The sequence below is a fragment of the Fusarium musae genome, chromosome 5, assembly GCF_019915245.1.
Source record: "Fusarium musae strain F31 chromosome 5, whole genome shotgun sequence".
NCBI classification, from domain to species: Eukaryota; Fungi; Ascomycota; class Sordariomycetes; order Hypocreales; family Nectriaceae; genus Fusarium; species Fusarium musae.
In genome coordinates this window covers 1,870,252-1,890,908 of record NC_058391.1, presented here as the reverse complement: position 1 = coordinate 1,890,908, position 20,657 = coordinate 1,870,252, and the positions used below count along the sequence as shown (strand labels likewise).

The following is a 20,657-nucleotide window of genomic DNA, read 5'->3' as shown; positions in this document are numbered from 1 at the left end:
CAAATGATTTAGCCAGCCATATCTGACGACCCCTTCAAGCATATCGTCATGTTTCCACACAAACCGAGCTATATTTTCTTGATTAGTATTCACTGGGTCGCGGATACAGAACGACTTGCGCTCCCTTTGACTGCTCGCAGGGATTCAGCTCTCCTTTGGACCGCGACCTGACACTAGGGGGCTCCAATTAGGCTTGGAATTTTCAAGCTCGCAGAAAGGCGTTGCTTCGTCCTTGTTCATCTCTCGGAGCACCCGTCCTTCATCGGTCTGCATGATGAGTGTCAGGTAAAGTGCCGAACAACCAAGCTAGGCCTGAGCGCAATGGCCGTCACAATCATACTAATGCCGCCATCCCATCCGCCCGCAACACTTACACCTCGACGGCGTCGTCTGTTTCAGGTCGCTATCCACGTTGGACCGTGTGTTACGTACCTGGCCATTGGTCCCCCATCTACGATAGCAAGTGCTACAACGCGGCTATCATCGATCTTAGTGTGATGCGTTGTTTCGATTGATATTCGCTCATCCCGGTCGATCGACATGGCCTCCTTATCCTAGTCTCCGGGGGGAGTTCTTTGCTTCAGAGGGAAATCTTTCGAGCTTGAAACAAAGTGGCTCGAGGATGAACCGGGTACGTCTCTGAAAATCTGATTTGAAATATAGTCTGAGCCGGCAGACTATACTTATGAGTCAACTACTCTAGATTCCTGTACACATCCAATGCCTGAAACAAACCGAACAATTCAGGTATCACTTAGAATACAGCCATCGCCTTCGGAAATTCGATTTAGTTTCTTCAGTTCGATTTTCCACATTACAACGATGTAATATGATATCAGCTCTGTTGCTCGATCCTGCATACAAACCACCATTCGTCAACTCCATGGAATACTTACCTTATATTATTTCGAGAACTGAGTGACTCTTCCAACAAGTAGTCAGTGCCATTACTATCACTAACAATCATTTCTGGGGTGACATACTTTTCAACCCCTGTACTGAGTTACAATACGCAAAGTCTTGCGGATACAAAGACTGTCACAGCTTTGTCTCATGGAATTATGCAGCTCATATTGAGTTGCCGGACAAGGATGGATCTTGCTGTGAAGTCAATGACGGTTCAAGCATGAAATAGTCATATACTGTCGACGTTATGGCCACTCAGCGACTGCTTTTCGTGCTCTTGTAATAGCAAAACGTAATCGGCAATTGGATGTGATGAAGCCCCGTGCCGTCAATCACTCAAATCAGAAACACTAGTAAGAACAAGAAGCAGAGTGTCTTGGTGATGAGCAATGGTCTTTACCATTAGCTCCCAGGTCTTAGACAAATGCTTATATGGCACCTGGTGTGTCAAAGCCTTTAGATGAGGTTTAAGACACGGCTCACAAGCGAGATCGGCTTGAGAACACTTTGTTCAGCCCTGGGCCCTGGACATCCATAGACTATCGAACTTTGCGGACTGGGGGATAGACAGGAAGATCGTCACAAAATGTCGTGTGGAGGAGTCATAGCGTCCTCGCCATTAGCAACTGAAAGCTGCGGGTATCATTCATTCGTCGTTTTGAGGGGTTCTCTTCAGCGTGCTGCGGCTCGTCTTGTGCCCAATTTCCCAGTAGCCAGATATCCTCTGTTTCCCATCTCACCTCTCCATCCGATTCCCAATGATCCAAAGATGATCCTCCCGTCCGGTGTCACCTCCACATCCGACTCGGTGCCGTCCTCCGCAACCACGAAGCAAACCTGCTCCACTTCACCTGGATGCAGTACCGGCTTCTCACTCCCGCTCGCCTCCCAATTGCAGTCTCGATACCGCAATCCAGGTTCCGTATCTAGTACCACCTTCTCCAGCTGCACCACGTCTTCGCTACAGTTCTCTAGCTGTGCCTCGAGCACCCATCGCCCGTGTTGTTGAGTGTTGTTGGAGTTCAGGGGACCCACCTTGGTCCGCACGATGAGTGAAGCTTTGCAGATAAACTGGTAAAGCTTTCGGAAAGTTCTTGTTCGTCCACTTGTCTCTGTCGCCTCGTAGTAGCTCACTGTTACCGCAAGCACGTGGTTACCCTCCTCCTTAAGATCGAACGAGACCACTTTCTGCAAGGTACCTCCAGACTCAAGATCAACTTCAAGTTGGCCATATGAGGGACCAAGCTCAAGGCGCTGAACAGCACCCATACCAGGTGTCTTCATTTCTGCTTCGATGCGCACATCGCGAATTTTTTTGGCAGCATCTAGTGGTAGTTCATTGTTAGCGCAAAGAGTGCAGCTAAAAGTCTCGCCAACATAAGCTGAGCCAAACGATACTGGAAGGTTGACAGCCGGACTGAGGAGGAAAGGCGATGGGTTCGAGGCAGCTTCGGAATGATACGCGAGCGAAGCGGGGATCGGGGATGACTTGATAGATGCGCCTACTGAGGAGGGTGGATCGATCGGGTATTGAGTAACGAGCGACGGACGCGACAGTCTTGAAGTTGATTGTACGTTAGCTACCTAGGTAAAGCTCGGAGCCAACTGGACCTGGACTCATATGGCTAGGTAGCTCACCGAAGCACTTTGAGCGAGATAGAATGGGGCTCCTTGACTGGGTCGTGGGATGGATATCGCTGATGGCTCATCTTGCCATTTTATTCTCGGGGCAATTGTTACAGTGTAATGCAATCGTGATAATCAAGTGTATTTAGTAGTCGTACGTAGGTGGCATGTCTAACGTAGATGTTGAGGTTTCATGCGATGCGATGAGGATGGATGTTGGTTCTCTTATCGATAAGGAGGCGCCCCTCATCGCGCACAGTCTCTCAGTGCCTTGCATAATGCCGAACCACATCCATTGCGAGTTCTCAAATTCAACAGCTTCAGAGTGGAAACTTGCTAATATAAGAACTAATGACTAATTCTTACACTGCATATTAGTATCTACAACTTCTACAAGCTAGAGCCATTAGAAACGCTATGTCCCTAGTCTGTCAGATAGTAAATATACTTTATAAGAAACGTCACCTTCTTCACTGCGAGTGTAATGTACTTCGACCTGCAACATGTCATTCCTAAAAACCAACTTTGCGACCTACTGGAAAGCAATGCTGCTATTTCTTAATCGCATCCATACAAAGATGGTTCGATGTGAATTCCTACTCAAATAGCTCGTAATCGCATACGAGACCTAAATCAACACTCTTTCTTTCTGCAATGTAAACTGGAGCGTTCACGTACATAGCCATGAAATTCCATATCCAGCGGCATGCTTTTCTGTCAAGATCTGTAATTCTGTGGCTCCCTTTTGGTGATGGGTGACCCGATCAAGAATCAGAGGCCTGGTGGAGGGGGAACCTGCAAATGTCAGCATATACCCAAGGGGAAGATATCTTGTACAATGCGAGCTGAATATCTCGGCATCTATGCCACATACCGAACCGTAGCTCCCACCTGTTCCAGGAGGGGACCCAGAAGGGGGAGGAGGGGGAGGTGCCGAGCTAGGCGGTGGCGGAGGAGGAGGAGCGGCTTCACTTGGGGGCGGAGGAGGTGGTGAAGCTGACTGTCCAGGGGTGGCACCAGGAGCGCCGGGAGCCTGTGCTTGAGCCTGAGCTCCATAGTATTGCTGGTACATAGCAACATAGCTGTAGTAGATGGTCAGCGTCACGCAGTAGGCATCTTAAGAAGTCAGTTTTACTTACTTAGCATAACCACCATAGGCTGCGTAAGGGTCTGCGCCACCGTAGTACTGGGCGTACTGGGCGGCATAGTCTGCAGCATTGGTCGGACTGTTTACGCCAGCAGCGGCTGGACTGTTTGAAGCGCCACCCTGGTTAGACCCGTATCCACCATAACCAGAGCCGCCATATGAGCCATGAGAAGCTCCATGTGAGCCACCATGGGAATGGTTACGGTCACCACCACCATTGTAGCGATCACCGCCATAGCGATCTCCTCCATATCGGTCGCCGCCGTAGCGCGGTGGACGACTCTTGAACTCTTCGTACTGTTCCTTGACATTGGCAATCAGGTCCTCGCAAAGCTCCTTGGCTTTCGCAACCATGTTGGGGTCAGGGCCGCTGCGTTTATGTCAGTTGTAGATGTTCCAGAGCAACAAACACGTCAACTCACGTCACATGGAGGAACATGTCTTCATCGCTCTCCTGGTTAGTGGCTGCCTCGAGATATCCAGAACCTCGTCCCTTAATCTGCACACGACAAGTTGTCTCTTGCTGGATGTGCTTGACGTATGCACCTCCGTGGCCAACGACCTGCGCACGCAAATTGAACCCATGTACGGGCTCTAGGCTGATAGGGATCTTCTCTTCGGGCCATTTACGCTACACAAAGATTGTCAGCATCATTGTTCCATACATAAATCGCGAGGACCTCACTCGACCAAACTCGTCACGTTCGACCTGCTCCTGGTCTCGACGACGGAAACGCCTCTCGTCGACAAGTTGAGGGAGTTCCTGTTGGATAAGTTCGTTGATCTTGGCGACAGCGGACTCCAAGCCAGACTTGCTCGTGCTCGTGATGTGAAGATACAAAGGAGGATTCTACAAGGGATCAGAATGAGGCACAACCAAGACTGAAAGATATCCTTACTGCAGCGGTTGCCATACTCTTGTTAGGATAGTAGCTGCCCCGTGTGGTGATGTCTTGCTAAGTCAATATGATGTCTTACGAAAAACATGAAGGAATTGCGTACCAGCGCCGGTTTCGTCTTTGATCTAATCAAGTGGGAGTCAGCAGGAGAAACGAAGGGGGTAATGAGGCGAGCTATCAAGCTGTAAGCATGATATTCTCGATCCAATTGCAGAGATAAGTCCAAAGTAGCGGCTCTGGGAAGATCAGTGGGCTTGAAATCAGGAGCATTTACCATTTTCTGCGTGGACCCCTTGGTGAGGAGGTAGCGATTCCTGAGGTCGTTGACTTCGATATCCTGGATGTAGTCGCCATCTGCAACATACATCTCGCCATCGAGTGCCGGAGCTGTTTTGTTTGCGCTTTGCGGTGTAGAGGTTGGTCGTGGCGGTGGTGACTCGGTATCAGCAGACCTGATGGGAGGTACATCGACGTGCTGGATTCCTTTACGAGCTTGGAGCTGCGCGTTGATGCGAGCCGCAGCGGCAGCTATATATTATGTTAGAGACGTGTGCAGACAAACATTGTCGTGATGGCTTTGAAATAAAGAAAAAGCATGGGACGGGGCACAAACCAGCGGCAGCGGCAGCATCAGTTGGAGATTTTCTTGCCTCCGGAGTTGCATCTTTTGCAATAGGGCTGCGGTCTCTTCCAGGCTCAGAGCGACGCGACGGGGGTGACCGAGAGCGACGGTCAAATCGCGATGTCCTCTTGGGTTCCGGCTCTGTCTGGTCGAAGCGCGAACGCTTCACCGTTCGTCGTTCTGTTTCGTCCATACTCGTTCGAGGAGTTGCGAATATTGAAATAAAAATTAGAGGATGTAGGTCGGAGCTACCCCACGCTGAAGTACAGAAAGATAACGAGTTGTCGAGGACGGTCTAAATGTGCCCATGTATCAATGCAAATCCGGTGTGAAAAATAGCAACGGAAATGCGACTGTGTTGAAGTGGAGTTGATGTTTGATGGTCTACGGAGCAGCAGCAGGAACCTGAAAAGGCTGATTGAATGCACGTACCTCCCGTCGCTCAGCCTTCCGCCACATGTGGCTGGTGAGCTACCCGACACCGGCGGTTGCAAATGTGGGGGAGAGCTTGGGGCAACAGATATATCAACGAGCAGCATGGGGTGAAAGTGTAGGCGAGTGCAGAAGGCAAAGTTGTATAAATGTTTGGTTCTATCATTAGCACTGGGTTCAATTGCCCATATTAACTTATTTTGTAAATCTCTGGCATTTCGATTCCCGTGGTAGATTTCCTTCCAAGTGATTATCAAGTGCTTCTCCATTGGACGGTTTTGGATGGTCAGCTTGGTAGTGTGGCTCGTCTGAGCCCTGCATGGCTTGCAATAAACCTGGGGGATGTCATGGGCATGAACTGGGGTCAATTGCTGTCTTGCGTCAATTTATACGACTGCCTATAAAACAACTTAACCTCTGTAGTCGCTCTGGACTCAATGGTTCATCCATATAGTATAAAGTATTGCCAGTGATATGCAAGCTCGAAAACAACCCTGTTTCCATAGGTAGGTACCTAGCTCCTGATAACCTACAGTAGACTTGGAGCTTACAGCGGACCCTTGCCGAGCTGATCCGTGCCCCCGCGCAAACACCTACACCCCGTATCTCTGTAGCCTCCGGTCACCGGCCTATCAACGGCCCATTGATTTTTTCGGCATTTCCCTCGACCTATCTCTTCCTGACTTTGAGTCACCTTCATCCCATCCTCCGCCCGGACCAATTGGTATTTCTACCGTGCTGAAACCCTTCTTGTTCTGACCAGAGAACTGTTCCTGTTCTCCTGTCTCCGCAAGATGGCTTCTCTACGGCCCTTGACTTCGTCCCTCCGCTGGGTCGCCTCCGCGAGAGGCGTCGCCGCTGTGCGATATAGCTCCTCCTCGACCTCCGCCATTGCCTACAAGGCCCTCCGCCGTCGCTCTGCTCCTCTCCCCGTGAGCGACAATCCTCCTGCGTGGTCCGCCCAGGCCGCCGTCTCCAACATTCTTTACGAGACCCCAGTCCCTTCAACCGCTCCCCCCAAGCGCCATATCCTTAACTGTCTGGTCCAGAACGAACCTGGTGTTCTGTCCCGCGTTTCCGGAATTTTGGCAGCTCGCGGGTTCAACATTGACTCTCTGGTCGTGTGTAACACTGAGGTTGACGACCTTTCCCGCATGACCATCGTCCTCACTGGTCAAGACGGCGTTGTTGAGCAGGCTCGCCGACAGCTTGAGGATCTGGTTCCCGTCTGGGCCGTCCTTGACTATACCAACGCAGCTCTTGTCCAGCGCGAGCTTCTCCTTGCCAAGATCAACATCCTTGGTCCCGAGTACTTCGAGGAGCTACTCCACCACCACCGCGAGATTGCTGCTGGCGAGACTGATGTCGACTACGCGCATGAGGCCATTGAACGTAGCCTCTCCGATACCGCCAAGGACTTCCACCCTAGCAAGTTGGCCGTCAGCCAGGCACTGCGACACAAGCACGAGCATCTTAAGTCGATCACTTACTTTGCCCATCAATTTGGCGGCAAGGTCCTAGATATCAGTACCAACAGCTGCATTGTTGAAGTGTATGTTGCCCACCCTCTCCCTCTTATCTACTCAATCATGCACAATACTGACATGTGGTTCCAGTTCTGCTAAGCAGTCGCGCATCGACTCGTTCCTCAAGCTTGTCGCTCCCTTTGGCATTCTTGAGTCTGCCCGTACAGGTCTGATGGCTCTACCCCGATCTCCTCTGTCTGAAGGTAACCAGGATTCCCTTGTCATGGAGGCAGACGAGGTTGTCGATGCCAGTCAGCTCCCTCCCGGTTAAAATTAAATAGACACCTCAATTAGTGACCCGACCGAATGGCGTTTTCAAGGAAAGGATCTGGTTTAGTTGATTTAATTCCTAAGACTATTTTTATTGTTCGTGCGCCAATGCGCCACCTGCTGTCAAGTGTGGCTAGTAAATGATATCGTATCCATTCGTATTCCATCTTCTCACCATGCTTTAGAACTTGCCGTTGTTGACGACAAAGCCTTCCAATGCAGCTGTCGATGTTAGTATCATGCTTCGAAATGAAACAACGTAAAGACTTACAAACAGCGGCCCAGAGACGGTTCTCGGCCTCGGGAAATACTAGAGAGCGGGGGCTGTAGAAGACCTCATCGGCGACCTCCTCAGGATGTCGAGGGAGACAGTGCATGAATTTCCAGTCCGACTTTGCGCCTCCTCGCTTTGCAAGGTCGCTCGTGATCTGGAAACCAGCAAAGTCCTTGAGTCGCTTCTGGGTGTCAGCTTCCTGGCCCATGGAAACCCATGTATCAGTCACTAGGACATTGGCATCCTTAACAGCCTCTTCGGGGACGTTAGTCTCGAAAAGCTTGCCGGGTGAGGACACGCCGTCAGCAGCGGAAGTGATGAGTTGCCTCATGTTATCGGGAATCTCATATCCCTTGGGGGCGGCAACTGATATGTCAACACCCATCTTGACACAACCGATGGCGAGATCGAACAGAACATTGTTGGCATCGCCGACCCAGGCAACCTTGAGGCCATTGAGTCCCAGTGTAGCTCCCTTGGCGCTTGATGATGGGAAAGTTTCATAGAGGGTGAGGAAGTCAGCAATCGTCTGCAGAGGATGGAAGTCATCGGACAGAGCGTTGATGACAGGGACACTTGAGTGCTTTGCAAGATTAGCGACATCAGAGTGAGGTCCAACTCGAGCGACCATACAGGAGGTCATAGAAGAGATGACAACCGAAGTGTCGTACAGCGACTCATTAACCTTACCAGGCATTAGCAGAGGTCTTCATCACGTAGGTGCAATACTTACACCAAGCTGGATATCATCCTTCCCGAGAAACATGGGATGGCCACCAAGCATCGTCACAGCAGCTTCAGTGGAAACTCGAGTACGGGTGCTGCGCTTGCTGAACATCATAGCAACGGCCTTACCAGCAAGACCGGCATTGAGATAGCTGGCCGGAGCTCCACCCTTGACAGCTATTTTTCGAGTATTGGCATCACGAACAAGGTTGGCAAACTCATTGGGAGTAAGATCAGCAATTGTCATGAGATGCCTAGGGGTCGCAGCCTGTGAGTATGCTCGTTTCTGGAGGCCTGTAGCGGCGCCTCGAGCGATTCGGAAAGCTGAAGTCTTCATTCTGAGCTGTGTGTTGAGGTGGGTAAGTCAATGAGTGGTTGTATAATTGAGAAAATGAGTTTTGAAGCCAACAATTGAGTTGAACGTCAGATCGAAGGAAGAAAGTGAGCTTTTCTTTAAGCCAATGGCTTAAGTAGTGGAGGTCGAGATATGATGAGTCTGTGGTAGGAAGAGTCACCATTGGAGGGCCATGTCCCGCTTGTTTCTTCCTCCCGTCCAGCCCAAACACCATATGCTCCACTTTAATGTGATATGAAGCCGGTCTCGGGACGCTGACTCTACGTAATTAACAAGATACCTATTCCTAGATACCTATAGCTTGTACGACGTTAAACATGATTGGAAAATTGCAATTTATATTAATCGTCTATAGAAACGCATCGGGTAAGGTAAATTGTATCGTTACTGTTTTCGAACTCCACTTACTGACCTTTACTGGAGCCAGGTCTCTCAGGTCAAATGCCGTTACCGGCAGTTGAATTTTCAATAGCCATGATCTTGTTGGCTAACTGAGCTTGTCAATTTAGGCCAAGAAATCAAGATGGAAATAAGTAGGTAATAAGAGTGTAGAGAATCTCAATTGGAGTGCTTTAATTGCATCACTGGTTGCGACTCATCAGCTTCTCCCTTTGTGAACCTTCGGATCGAGTTAACTGGTACTACACTTTATTGAAGCTGTGATAAGCATGAGCGACTATTTTGCTTCTTTGTTCAGTTTCAAATTTAAGCTACTCTCTGTTTTGCCCTGAGCAGAGATGATGGGAGCTCTCAGCCGCATGGTATAGGTGCCCAGATCCCCAGTCTTGTAAGTGAGCTAAGGAACTGGAGATATTATGATGCCATGAGGTAGGCGTCCTCCTCTCCAAGTCTCACTCACGTATTCCTATGCGGCGTTGAAAGGTCTGGGGTGTAAATACATAGTATTCGTGAAGGTATTTATGTGAATAGTACATGTGTGTTGGTTTTATTGGTGTATTCTGTTGATATGCCTGCTCTTTTGCTATCTTGGTAAGATTCTGCCGTGACGTCGCATTTTGGCATCATTATTCAGGTATTTATGGTCTGGATATTAAGATATCTCGATATTGGGATCACTACATCTCGTCAAAGATAGCTTGGGAATGGAAAGGATAGATCCTCAAATTTGATCTATTAATAAGATCAGTTCAATTAAAAAATGACGTCGCGTGCGAGACCATGGCCCCAAATTCCGAATCCCCCAAGTTTCAGGGTCAAAAAGCTGGGGCCTGAGCCTGAGGTGCCTTGAGGTTCCGTTCCTGGATCAGATATAGGTAGGTACCTTAGCCAAGCCAAGCCAATCACAGCACCGCCCGCTACAACCTTATCACTCATAATCCCTGCCAAAGTGACTTCACCTCGATGACGAATCCCTAACCTCAACCTGATGATTACTTGATGCTTCTGACATCAACATCATCTCCAGCAAACAACAGATCATCAACCTCCGTCCATACTCTGACAGCACACTACTGCAGACTGACCCAAGTCACTTGCGCCGCATGAGCGCCCAGAATCTCTGTTAGACGGACTTCCACTTCATCCGATACGACTACAATGCCGGCCGAAGAGAGCGAGCCTCTTGCCTCGCCTACGCGCGAGGAAGAGGAGCCTACCGAGACATCGCCGCTTCTCAACAGAGGCGATGACGAGCATCACAGTGACGAAAGCGAGCGCGAACAAAATGGTCGACTCTCGAATGAGCCTCAGTCGCGTGCAGCGTGGAGTCTCTGGTCAATTTGCAACAAGAAGACCAGTACCAAGGCACCTTGGCGGTGGCCTTCCATCATCGCCATGGCGCTCCTTGGTATCATTGTAATACTCATCATAGTTCTGGGTTTCCTCGTCCCTCCTGCCGTCAAGGAGTACGCTGAAAAAGCTGCTGTTCTCGAACCTACCAATCTATCCATTGAGAACATCACAAGCGATGGCATCCGGGCGCGTATTCGTGCAAACGTCTATCTCGATGGATCGCGGGTCGACAACAAAAACTCCCGTCGTATTGGAAAAGCAGTTACTGGAATAATGCGAAAACTTGAGACCAAGGAAACCACTGTCAACGTCTATCTACCCGACTATGCCGATGCGCTTGCCGGCACTGCGGTTATTCCTCCCCTAGTTGTCGATGTAGTTAACGGACACACCAATGAGCTGGACTTCGTGGCAGATGTCAACCCTGGCGATGCTGAGCACATCCGCAAGCTTGCGAACGATTGGTTAGAGGGGAACCTAAAACAATTGAAAGTAGTGGGCAAAACCAAGGTTCACCTAAAGTCGGGCATCATCCCTCTTGGTGCTCACGATGTGGCGGAATCCATGGTCTTTGAAGGTGAAGCTCTCTACCGCTCCTATACTGCTCTATTCTTAGGAAAGAAGACACTCTTTTAATGAGAAAAGGCGAATTTATATCTGTAGTGCCGGACTGACAACCTTGCAGCTAATGAGATCCCTTCAATGCCCAACTACAACATAGAGCACATGGATCTTCACGATCGCCCGGTAGATGGCCACGGACGAAAAGTAATCGAGGCCGACGTATCCTTGAAAGTCCACAATGACTACCCAGTGTCCTTCCGAGTCCCGACTCTTGGGTTTGAAGTTTTGGTGCCCAACTGCGACTCATCACTGCCCTCCATCAGTGTTGCAGATGCTATCATGGAGCCAATTGATGTGAAAGCTAAGGCAGATATTCAGGCCGACGCCAAAGGCATCATTCGCGACATTCCAGAATCTTTGACGAAAGCGTGCCCTCACTCTGAATCATCCCCTCTCGATCATTTCATGGATCGTTACCTGCATGGCGAGGATGCCAAGGTGTTTGTGAGAGGGAAGAAGACAAACAACACCGATACCCCCGAATGGATCTCGGATATCCTGGAGAGTATTACAGTGCTGGTCGATTTTCCAGGACGATCATTCGATAGTTTAATCCGCAACTTTTCCCTGACGGATGTCGACTTTAAACTACCCGACCCATTCGCCGATGTCAATGATCCCGAGGGTGAGCCCCGAGTATCTGGCACCGCACAAGTACTCGCAGCTGTTCCCCCTGAGCTGAATGTGGAATTGGGGGTGGACAAGCTCCGCTCCAACGCTGATCTGTTTTACAAGAAGCGTAAAATGGGCGAGTTGAACCTGCGCCACTGGCAGAGTGCCAACTCAACAAAGGTCCATGATAAAGAAAACGGCGAAACTCTTCTCAACATCACATCACGACTAGTCGACGTGCCCTTGACAATCACCGATGGTGACGTGTTCAGCGAGGTCATGCAGAAGCTGCTGTTCGGAGGCGGCGATATCACACTCGACATCAAGGCCGAAGTCGACGTAAAGCTGAAAACCGTCCTCGGTATTCTGACGGTGAAAAAGGTTCCCGCAGAGGGCAAGATTCCAGTAAACGGTCCGTCATCGCTGTGGTAATCTCTTGCATCCCCCATGAGGATGAATAATCCTTATCTACACGCTGAAGTATTTTCTTGACACGCCTCACGATCATGGCAAGGGCCAATGCTGACCTATAATTAGGATTCCCGGGAAACGCACTTGGTAAACTCAAACCTCAAGTCGGCGAGATCGAAGTTATGGAAACTACGGAGACGGGAATCCAAATGAGAGCTCTCGTCAACCTCACAAACCCTACACCGTACGCAGCTGTTGTACCTTACCTCAGCGTACATATTCTTCATGATGGGGAACTTCTCGGTGAAGCCATATCAAGAAATGTCACATTTGACCTCGGCAAGAACACCAACCTTCCTGTTCTTGCGACTTGGGACCCTTTACGATTTGGCGGCGAAAAGGCACAAGCAATTGGCCGCAAGCTACTGTCAGACTATGTGTCGGGCAAGAATACGACACTGACGGCACGTACCCACAAACGGAGTGTCCCCAATGTCCCTATAATCGGCGAGGCTTTGTCCAAGATCAACATCACTCTGCCTACGCCGCGAATAACTGTCCCCGGCGAAGACGAGCACGAAGGCGAGAAGCCACACTTTATCGCAGATGCTACCTTTCATCTCTTTTCCTCGACAGCTACTTTTACACTTCTTTCTCCGTTGCTATACAACACTCTATACATAGAACACATAAACGCAACTGCTCTTTACAACCACACTGAGCCAGTCGGCCAGATTATCCACGATGAACCTTTCCCAGCAACACCTGGGCGATCCCAGACCCCACGCTTGCCAGTCATATGGTCTGCCAGCAGCGTGGGCTATGGCAAGCTGAAAGAAGCACTGGGCGGGTCGCTCAAGCTTGATGCCGTAGCCAATGTCACTGTGAGATTGGGCAGCTGGACTGAGAAAATCCATTATACAGGCAAGGGCATCGGGGCAAAGGTCAGCCTATAGGTCTGATCGATCCTGAGGGTTGTTGGCACAGAATTGTTTGGAGTTGGTGGTTCTGATTTTCGGGGGAAGGGGAATCGCTTGGGATACTGGCGCGTATTATTTTTTTCCCCTTAGACACCTAGGATACACGAAATTGATTTTTTTACATTATGATATATACTGATGTTCTGTTTCTAGTGCGTTGTTTGAAAGAGTTGAAGTGAACAGCAACTTTTTCCAGCAGTTCAACTTTACTGATTCTCTGAACAACCACGTATATGCGCAGAGCACACAAGACAATCACCAACGCCATTTTTTTTTTACAAAGGTCATATTCGTTGAACCTTTGCATATTCGCAGATCACTGACAATTAGTATCTGGGGTATAAGAAGCTCGTTTGTGCCAGCCCAGACACCAAGAACCACTCAACTAACCATCATCTCCAGCTGGCAGGTTGTTGCAGGTAAGTCACCAACAGTTCACCCAGCTAATCATTCTAGGTTCTCAATTTTACGAACTATCATGGCTTCCCAATACCCTTCTGGACTCACCCTTACCAAGGTGAAGAACTCCAGCCACCACAACAGTGCGATCCCCCTACCATTGTTCTCATCATCAGCTGGTAAGTCAGGTCAGGAGTCGACCCTGGCTTTGAAGATGGCGCAGGCTATGGAAGGGGAGGTGGATGAGGCAATGAGAGACATGAAGAGGACCTGGAACGAGATGGCGGCTGAGAACAAAGGACAGTCTATGGTAGAGAAATGATGACAGGGGCAATGTTTCACTTGAAGCTGATGCCCTGAGCTTGCATTTTCCTGGGGACTGCAAGAATCGAGGGGCTGTCAAAAAAGAGGCTGCCGTGGGAACCGAACAAAGGGGGACAGGAGCCTAGGCTAGAGTTAGTTGAACACACAAAACATACCTTGGATCTAAATCTTCACTTGGTGTCAGCCAGAAATGAAATCTCAAATAAGCACATGAGCAAAGGGTAAAAGCACCTTTTCGTTGATCTGAATTGTCCATTGCCGGTATTACTATTCGTAGCCCCCAACTCCATTCTGTTGATAAAAAGTCAAGTGAATTATGCAAGTCGTACGCCAGCTTCCCGTCGCTTCTTGAGCTGCTGTTGAGCTGCCAGGCTCATACCGGCAGAACTTGCGTCAAACATGCTCTGTGCTTCGCGTCGCTTCTCGTCCTCGATCTTCTTGAGCCGCTTCTCTGTCTTGCCCTTACCGCTTCCCTTGCCATGGAATTTGTGGCTCATGTACTTGAACGCCTCCTTGTGGTCAAGAGAACGGCCGTGGTCATCGGTGTACTTGATGTCGACGTTGGGTTTGTATCCTGCTGAGAACAGCTCGGCCATGCGTCGAGACTGCTGCTGATCTCGCCAGGTGTTTTGTTGACGTGCCCACTCCTCACGCTCACGAACCGACATTCTATCCAGCTTGCCACTTGTACGGTCACGCTCTCGCTGGGCGCGTGCCTGCTCGTCCAGCTCTTCTTCCAAAAGACGTTTCTTGGCGAGGAAGTCTTCTCGGTTTCGCAAGCTGGTATATTCCGCATCTCCACGTGTATCTTCCACGAGACCACGCTCTCTTAATAGCGCGAGCGCCGCGCCCATGCCTGCACCAACGGCCTTCTCTTCTTCGACGCCCGCCTCATCCAAATCCTCGACAGCTGATGATTGGGGCTTCTCTTCAACCACTTCTGCATCGTCACCCATGGGGTGATCGTCATCGGGTTCTGGGGATTTTGACACAGTCTTTGGTCTTCTGGGCTTGCGCTCTTCGCTTTCGCCGGGTTTACTTAGACCTGCAACAAACTCTGAGACTTCATCGAGAACAAGGCCACCCTCTTGTTGCTCTACTGGTTCTAGCTCGTCATCCTCCTTAAGCAATCGGGCGATGTCTTCGGGTCGGGCCTTCTTTCGCTTCTTCAAGGCATTCTTTCTTTGGATCGCGAGTGTTGCTTGAAGGTCGTCATCATCCACAAAAGTATCATCGACTGCCTTTCTCTTCTTTGTCGTCGTGTCTTTTGAGTCGACGTCCATCGCGTCATCTATGGGAGTTGTTCCAGCAGGAAAGAGATCATCATCGTCTGTAGGCTTTTGTCTGGTTCCCTTCTTGCCCTTCTTCTTTTTAGGCTTCTTGACTTTGATCTGTGAGGGATCTACATAGTCTGAAGAGATAGGAGCATCGCCTATCAAGGTCGGTTCGTTAGTATGATATTCTTTTCTTTGGGCACGCAAGCTGGACTTACCAATAACGTCGTCCAAGCTCACGTTCTGGCCATTCTTTGTCTTGTCAACCGGCGTCTCAAGAATATCTGAGAGCTCTGCAATGACGCCACTTGTGTCGAGTGTGAACTTCTTGGATTTCTTGCCCTCGATCTCCTCATCGTAGTGTGACAGAATACCACGCTCACCCTCCTCGTCGTCATCTAGAGGGTTATAACCCGGTTTCTTCTTCTTGTTGTCAAGTCTCTCAGCAAGCTTTTCGGCCTCGCGCATGTTTAGATTCTCCAGCTCGTCGCCTTCTTCCTCGTTCTCATCAATGGTTGTATCCTTGAGGGTGAGAATTTGGTCGTCGCCATCGAGGAAAGCCGCTGTGTCATGTCCAACTTTGATACCAGCAAGATCCTTGGAAGTATACTGAACTGCAGCAGCAGCTTCAGCCTCGGCTGCGGCCAGCTCCTCTTCCAACTTCCTGACTTTGGCAATCTTCTTCTGTCGCTTCTTTTGGCCTATGAGCCAGTCTTTGGCGCTAAGATCGCCACCCTCTTCGGCTTCTCCAAAGCCTTTGCCCTCTAGAACTGCATTTCGTTGCGCCTGCTCCCGGGCTTTTCGGACAGCTGCAGCTTTCTCTTCGCGCCTCTTCTTTGCCTTTTCCGCTTCGATAACTTTGTTGTAGTTTTCGTAGGCCTGAGCTTGGCGGCTCTCTAGTGTGCTGGGTGCATCACCATCCGCGTACCTTGACTGAGTTTGGCTGGTGTCATCTGTTCCTGGGACAGGCAGAGGCTTCATTCCCAGGGACACACGAATTCTGTTGGTCTCTTCGATCGTTGCGGCGTCCATCTTGGCGGGTCGTGTCGCGATGGCAACGTCGATGTATGCGATGCGACTATGTTAGATGATGAAAACGACTATTTCTAGGTAGGTAGGCAGAAAGATAGGCCTGAGGTTGATGAGGTGAGCACGGATCACTTCCATTGAAACGCGGTTCGTAGGTGTAAGGTAATTCCGCAGTTGGGCCGGATTATGTAAGCAGACGGTCACAATTTTATGTATTTAAGTCTCCGAGGCGCAACCAAAATTTTCTTTTCTCTTCTCTTCAAGCAAACACGGATCTGTGCCTAGCGATCCCCTGCTCTTCGGAGTCAGGGTAGATTGCTTTGCAGCTCGATAACTTATAAGGAGCCATCAACTTGTTATGGTGTCAATCATCCTATCGACAGGTCCAAGAGTAACTGTTGCTTCAGCCGCTTCATTCGCTGTCGAAAGACGGCTTGAGTGTCGAGGCTGTTGCATAACGAGACGCTATATTCCACCCCCCTTTTCCGAGACCGTCGGTCGGTGAGGTTGGGGAAAACCATGGCCTACCTACATATCTTTTGACTAGAGAATCTTTTTGCAACGCGTGATTTCCGTATAATTCCATATGTATAATGTCGCGATGCACCCGAGACAGGCCGTCGAACTTTTTTAGCGGACCCTGGACTAACGTTAGGTTGGCCGAGCAACAATAGCGATCCAACGCTTGGCTTTGGTCGTTGCTGATCCCCCAAGTATCTTGCCGTTGACAGCTAGAGCCTCCTCCTGATGGCTTCGGCTTTGATCCTGAATCTGGGGATCAAGTCCACCTCATGACGACAAAGGACCAAACATCATTTCACGATCTACGGCCCGTCTTCGGAGCATGGTACCAAGATTCGACTAGATCGCATGATGACGGCGGAGTGTCCTGTTGTCGGGTCTGTCACGACGATTATGGACCAATAACGCTGCCGCAGGGTAGGCATGATTCCGTCAGTGAAGTTGAATCCAAGTGAGATATCGTATCACAACAGTCGATAACCGAGGGTAATGGTATATGTACAGCATGCATATACTGGTATGCATACATACATAGACATCAAGGTTGTGTTACACTCGGCGCTTTATTCCAAGCTACTCGGTACTCACTAATAATCATCCGTCCACTACCGACGCCTCGATCCGGGGGAAACTTGTCTAGTCTGGGGTTTGAGAATTTGAGCATCACGAGAGAGCCTGGGGAAGAGGGCGGAACGAAGCGAGAGCCCATAGTCCATAGCTCGGCTCGCATGTGAAGACTGCCCTGTCTATGAGTGGTCATGGATGTTATGTTATTTACAGGGGCATGATTGTCCTCCTACCTATTGGGAGGTAGTAAGTCATGCCGTGGAGGTTGTCCAAGCTACCCCACACTATGAGTTGGAGACTTGCATGTCAGTGAAATCATACATTATTAATTTGGGGAAAAGTCACAGGAGCTCAAGTCAGCCGGAGCATGTGAACGGTTACATACAACTATCAGAGGTCAAGTTGACAATGAAACTCCAAGTTGTTATTGTTCTCAAGAGGCATCTGAAGTCATCGCGAACCGGGCGAGCATATTCAAACGAGTATAACCTCAGCAAAGTGTAACAAGCCGAGGTGATATCAACTGCAAAACAACACCACCTTCTGGAAACTGCAGCAGACTAATTGTAATCAACTCGGCCTCATTATAATCATTCGGGCCTTTAAACCACACCGCACTATTCCCCCAAAGGCCTGCGTCCGATGTTCACGAACTCTGGAGCTTGCTTCCGCACTTCCATATTCGGCATCTAACCACTAGACCCTTGACTGGCATAATTCTTCTATTACGAAATTTCTCTAATAGTCGGAATGCCGGCTCTCTATAAAACCTTGACGATGGACCCGGTAGATGTTGGTGATTCAGTCTCATCAGTCTCGATCAACTCTACAGCCTCTCTGATACAGCTCATCATGTACTTTGTGTCTTCTGCCTTTCTTCTCGGCTCATTCGTTCTTCAGAGCGTCTTGGGCCGACCAACCTTCGATGAGAGGAGTCTCTTACAAGAGAGACAGTCTTCGGTCGACTCCTTTATCAAGTCTGAGAGCTCAATTGCTATTGAGCAACTCCTCTGCAATATCGGCTCCGATGGCTGCAACTCCAAGAACGTAGCCACTGGTATTGTCATTGCTTCTCCAGACACACAGGATCCTGACTGTAAGTTGATGATGACATGGACAACCTGAACTAAAGACATTTCCTAACACACACTAGACTTTTACACCTGGACTCGAGATGCTGCTCTAGTCTTCAAGTACGTCGTTGATAGGTTCATCAACCAGTATGATGCTGGCTTGCAGAGGAAGATCCAGGAGTACATCGCCTCCCAAGCCAAGCTCCAGGGTGTTTCCAACCCTTCTGGGTCGCTTTCGGATGGCTCAGGTCTAGGAGAGGCCAAGTTCAACGTCGACATGAGTGCCTTCACTGGTGGTTGGGGTGAGTATTCGTGTTTGGCGCCCCTGAATGAGAACAGTTGACTAAAGGTTGTCAAGGTCGACCTCAGCGAGATGGTCCAGCTCTGCGTGCGACTGCTATGATCACCTATGCCAACTGGCTGATTGCCAACGGCTACACCTCCACAGCCAATGACATTGTGTGGCCTGTTGTTCGCAACGACCTTAACTATGTGGCTCAGTATTGGTAAGTGATACAGCAGCAGCGGCAGCAGCCTTGACTGGAGTTAGCTCTGACCGTTACAGGAATCAAACCGGATTTGACTTGTGGGAGGAGGTCAAGGGTAGTTCGTTCTTCACAACTGGTTCCCAGTATCGAGGTTAGTTTGCTGGATGATTCACCAGTAAGATGATGTACTTACATTTCCAAGCTCTCATTGAAGGTGCCGCTCTGGCCAAGAAGCTTGGCAAGTCGGGAGAAAACTACTCCAACATCGCTCCTCAGGCTCTCTGCTTCTTGCAGACTTACTGGATCTCTTCTGGCAAATACGTCGACTCTAACAGTAAGTATTACTCTGGCTCGACCCTCAATGAGAATAATCACTGATCCACGTCCACGTAGTCAATGTCAATGACGGCCGCACTGGCAAGGACGCCAACAGTATCCTGTCGTCCATCCACAATTTCGACCCTGCTCTGAACTGTGATCCCGCCACCTTCCAGCCATGCAGTGACAAGGCCCTCGCCAACCACAAGGCGGTTACTGACTCTTTCCGCTCATGGAACATCAACAAGGGTATCTCTCAAGGCTCAGCTGTCGCCGTTGGACGATACGTCGAAGATGTCTACTACAATGGCAACCCCTGGTACCTCGCTACGCTTGCCGCGGCAGAGCAGCTCTACGATGCCATTTATGTCTGGAAGCAGCAGGGATCCATCACTGTGTCGGACGTCTCTCTTTCGTTCTTCAAGGACCTCGTCTCTTCGGTCTCTACCGGAACATACGCCAGTGACTCTGCCACCTTCAAGAGCATCACTGACGCCGTCTCCAAGTATGCTGATGGGTATGTTGCCATCGTTGCAAAGTATGTCGGCACAGATGGCCACCTCGCAGAGCAGTTTGACAAGAACGACGGCCATCCTCTTTCTGCCACAGACTTGACTTGGTCATATGCCGCATTCCTCTCAGCTGCTGATCGTCGAGCTGGTGTTATTCCTCCCTCTTGGGCTGGAAGCGTGGCTGCTGTCCCCAACCAATGCGGTACCAATACTGTTGCTGGATCCTACTCATCGGCTACTGCAACTTCGTTCCCAGCATCGCAAACACCCAAGGGTGGTGTGCCCACTCCAACTGGCACCCAGACTTCCACTTCCACTTCCACTTCCAGCTCGTCCACTGGTACCAGTTGCCCTACTGCAACCTCTGTGGCTGTCACTTTCCAAGAAGTTGTCACCACCAACTTTGGTGATACCATCAAGATCGTTGGCAACATCGCTGCTCTCGGTAACTGGGACACATCAAAGGCTGTTGCCCTGAGCGCCTCCGACTATACCGCCTCGAACCCTGTGTGGAAGGCCACCATTTCCCTAACTGCAGGACAGTCCATCCAGTATAAGTACATCAACGTTAAGAAGGACGGCTCTCTTACCTGGGAGAAGGACCCCAACCGCACCTACGCTGTTCCTAAGACATGTGCCACAACGGCTACCAAGTCTGACAAGTGGCAGTCTTGAGATGATACTTTTATTCTCTATGCCTTGAGGGCTATTTCGATAGGTTGGTAGGCAGAGTTGAATTATGACTCAGATTGTTACTTTGACTGGGCTGGGAGTAAAACCCAATGAGTTTGATGACGAAAATGAAGGATACGTGTTTGGAGATAGCAAGTCTGATAATAACATATCTGTTTATTGAGTCCCGTGGTTTGTTTTAACTTGTTTCTCTTGTACTGAGTATCGATCATTGACTTCAACATGTGATCTCAAGCCAAGATTCCTCGAATATCTGGCTGAAGCAGATTGGCGCATGACTTTGTGTAGACGACCGT

General features: G+C 49.7%; 8 protein-coding genes across 8 annotated transcripts; 4 read left to right on the top strand and 4 right to left on the bottom strand.

Moving 5' to 3' along the window:
- Positions 1-1,578: 1,578 nt before the first annotated feature.
- J7337_006986 (uncharacterized protein) lies at positions 1,579-2,615 on the bottom strand (the record flags this gene model as incomplete). Its single annotated transcript, XM_044824645.1, has 2 exons — positions 1,579-2,464; positions 2,545-2,615. The coding sequence occupies 2 exons, from the start codon at positions 2,613-2,615 to the stop codon at positions 1,579-1,581; spliced, it is 957 nt and encodes a 318-aa protein (XP_044680302.1).
- Positions 2,616-2,922: 307 nt separating this feature from the next.
- Positions 2,923-5,393, bottom strand: J7337_006985 (uncharacterized protein; the record flags this gene model as incomplete). Its single annotated transcript, XM_044824644.1, has 7 exons — positions 2,923-2,955; positions 3,407-3,614; positions 3,672-4,049; positions 4,102-4,310; positions 4,365-4,529; positions 4,682-5,106; positions 5,192-5,393. The coding sequence occupies 7 exons, from the start codon at positions 5,391-5,393 to the stop codon at positions 2,923-2,925; spliced, it is 1,620 nt and encodes a 539-aa protein (XP_044680301.1).
- A 1,033-nt stretch (positions 5,394-6,426) lies between these two features.
- ILV6 (acetolactate synthase, regulatory subunit) lies at positions 6,427-7,429 on the top strand (the record flags this gene model as incomplete). Its single annotated transcript, XM_044824643.1, has 2 exons — positions 6,427-7,184; positions 7,249-7,429. The coding sequence occupies 2 exons, from the start codon at positions 6,427-6,429 to the stop codon at positions 7,427-7,429; spliced, it is 939 nt and encodes a 312-aa protein (XP_044680300.1).
- A 180-nt stretch (positions 7,430-7,609) lies between these two features.
- J7337_006983 (uncharacterized protein) lies at positions 7,610-8,765 on the bottom strand (the record flags this gene model as incomplete). Its single annotated transcript, XM_044824642.1, has 3 exons — positions 7,610-7,650; positions 7,700-8,387; positions 8,436-8,765. 3 exons carry the CDS (start codon positions 8,763-8,765, stop codon positions 7,610-7,612), a joined length of 1,059 nt encoding a protein of 352 aa, XP_044680299.1.
- Positions 8,766-10,340: 1,575 nt separating this feature from the next.
- Positions 10,341-11,171, top strand: J7337_006982 (uncharacterized protein; the record flags this gene model as incomplete). Its single annotated transcript, XM_044824641.1, has 1 exon — positions 10,341-11,171. The coding sequence occupies one exon, from the start codon at positions 10,341-10,343 to the stop codon at positions 11,169-11,171; it is 831 nt and encodes a 276-aa protein (XP_044680298.1).
- Positions 11,172-11,237: 66 nt separating this feature from the next.
- J7337_006981 (uncharacterized protein) lies at positions 11,238-13,138 on the top strand (the record flags this gene model as incomplete). The annotated part of the gene is made up of 2 exons (XM_044824640.1): positions 11,238-12,183; positions 12,309-13,138. The coding sequence occupies 2 exons, from the start codon at positions 11,238-11,240 to the stop codon at positions 13,136-13,138; spliced, it is 1,776 nt and encodes a 591-aa protein (XP_044680297.1).
- A 1,061-nt stretch (positions 13,139-14,199) lies between these two features.
- Positions 14,200-16,191, bottom strand: J7337_006980 (uncharacterized protein; the record flags this gene model as incomplete). Its single annotated transcript, XM_044824639.1, has 2 exons — positions 14,200-15,317; positions 15,378-16,191. The coding sequence occupies 2 exons, from the start codon at positions 16,189-16,191 to the stop codon at positions 14,200-14,202; spliced, it is 1,932 nt and encodes a 643-aa protein (XP_044680296.1).
- Positions 16,192-18,129: 1,938 nt separating this feature from the next.
- J7337_006979 (uncharacterized protein) lies at positions 18,130-20,343 on the top strand (the record flags this gene model as incomplete). The annotated part of the gene is made up of 6 exons (XM_044824638.1): positions 18,130-18,373; positions 18,431-18,652; positions 18,709-18,856; positions 18,916-18,989; positions 19,041-19,172; positions 19,232-20,343. The coding sequence occupies 6 exons, from the start codon at positions 18,130-18,132 to the stop codon at positions 20,341-20,343; spliced, it is 1,932 nt and encodes a 643-aa protein (XP_044680295.1).
- Between the last annotated feature and the right edge of the window lie 314 nt (positions 20,344-20,657).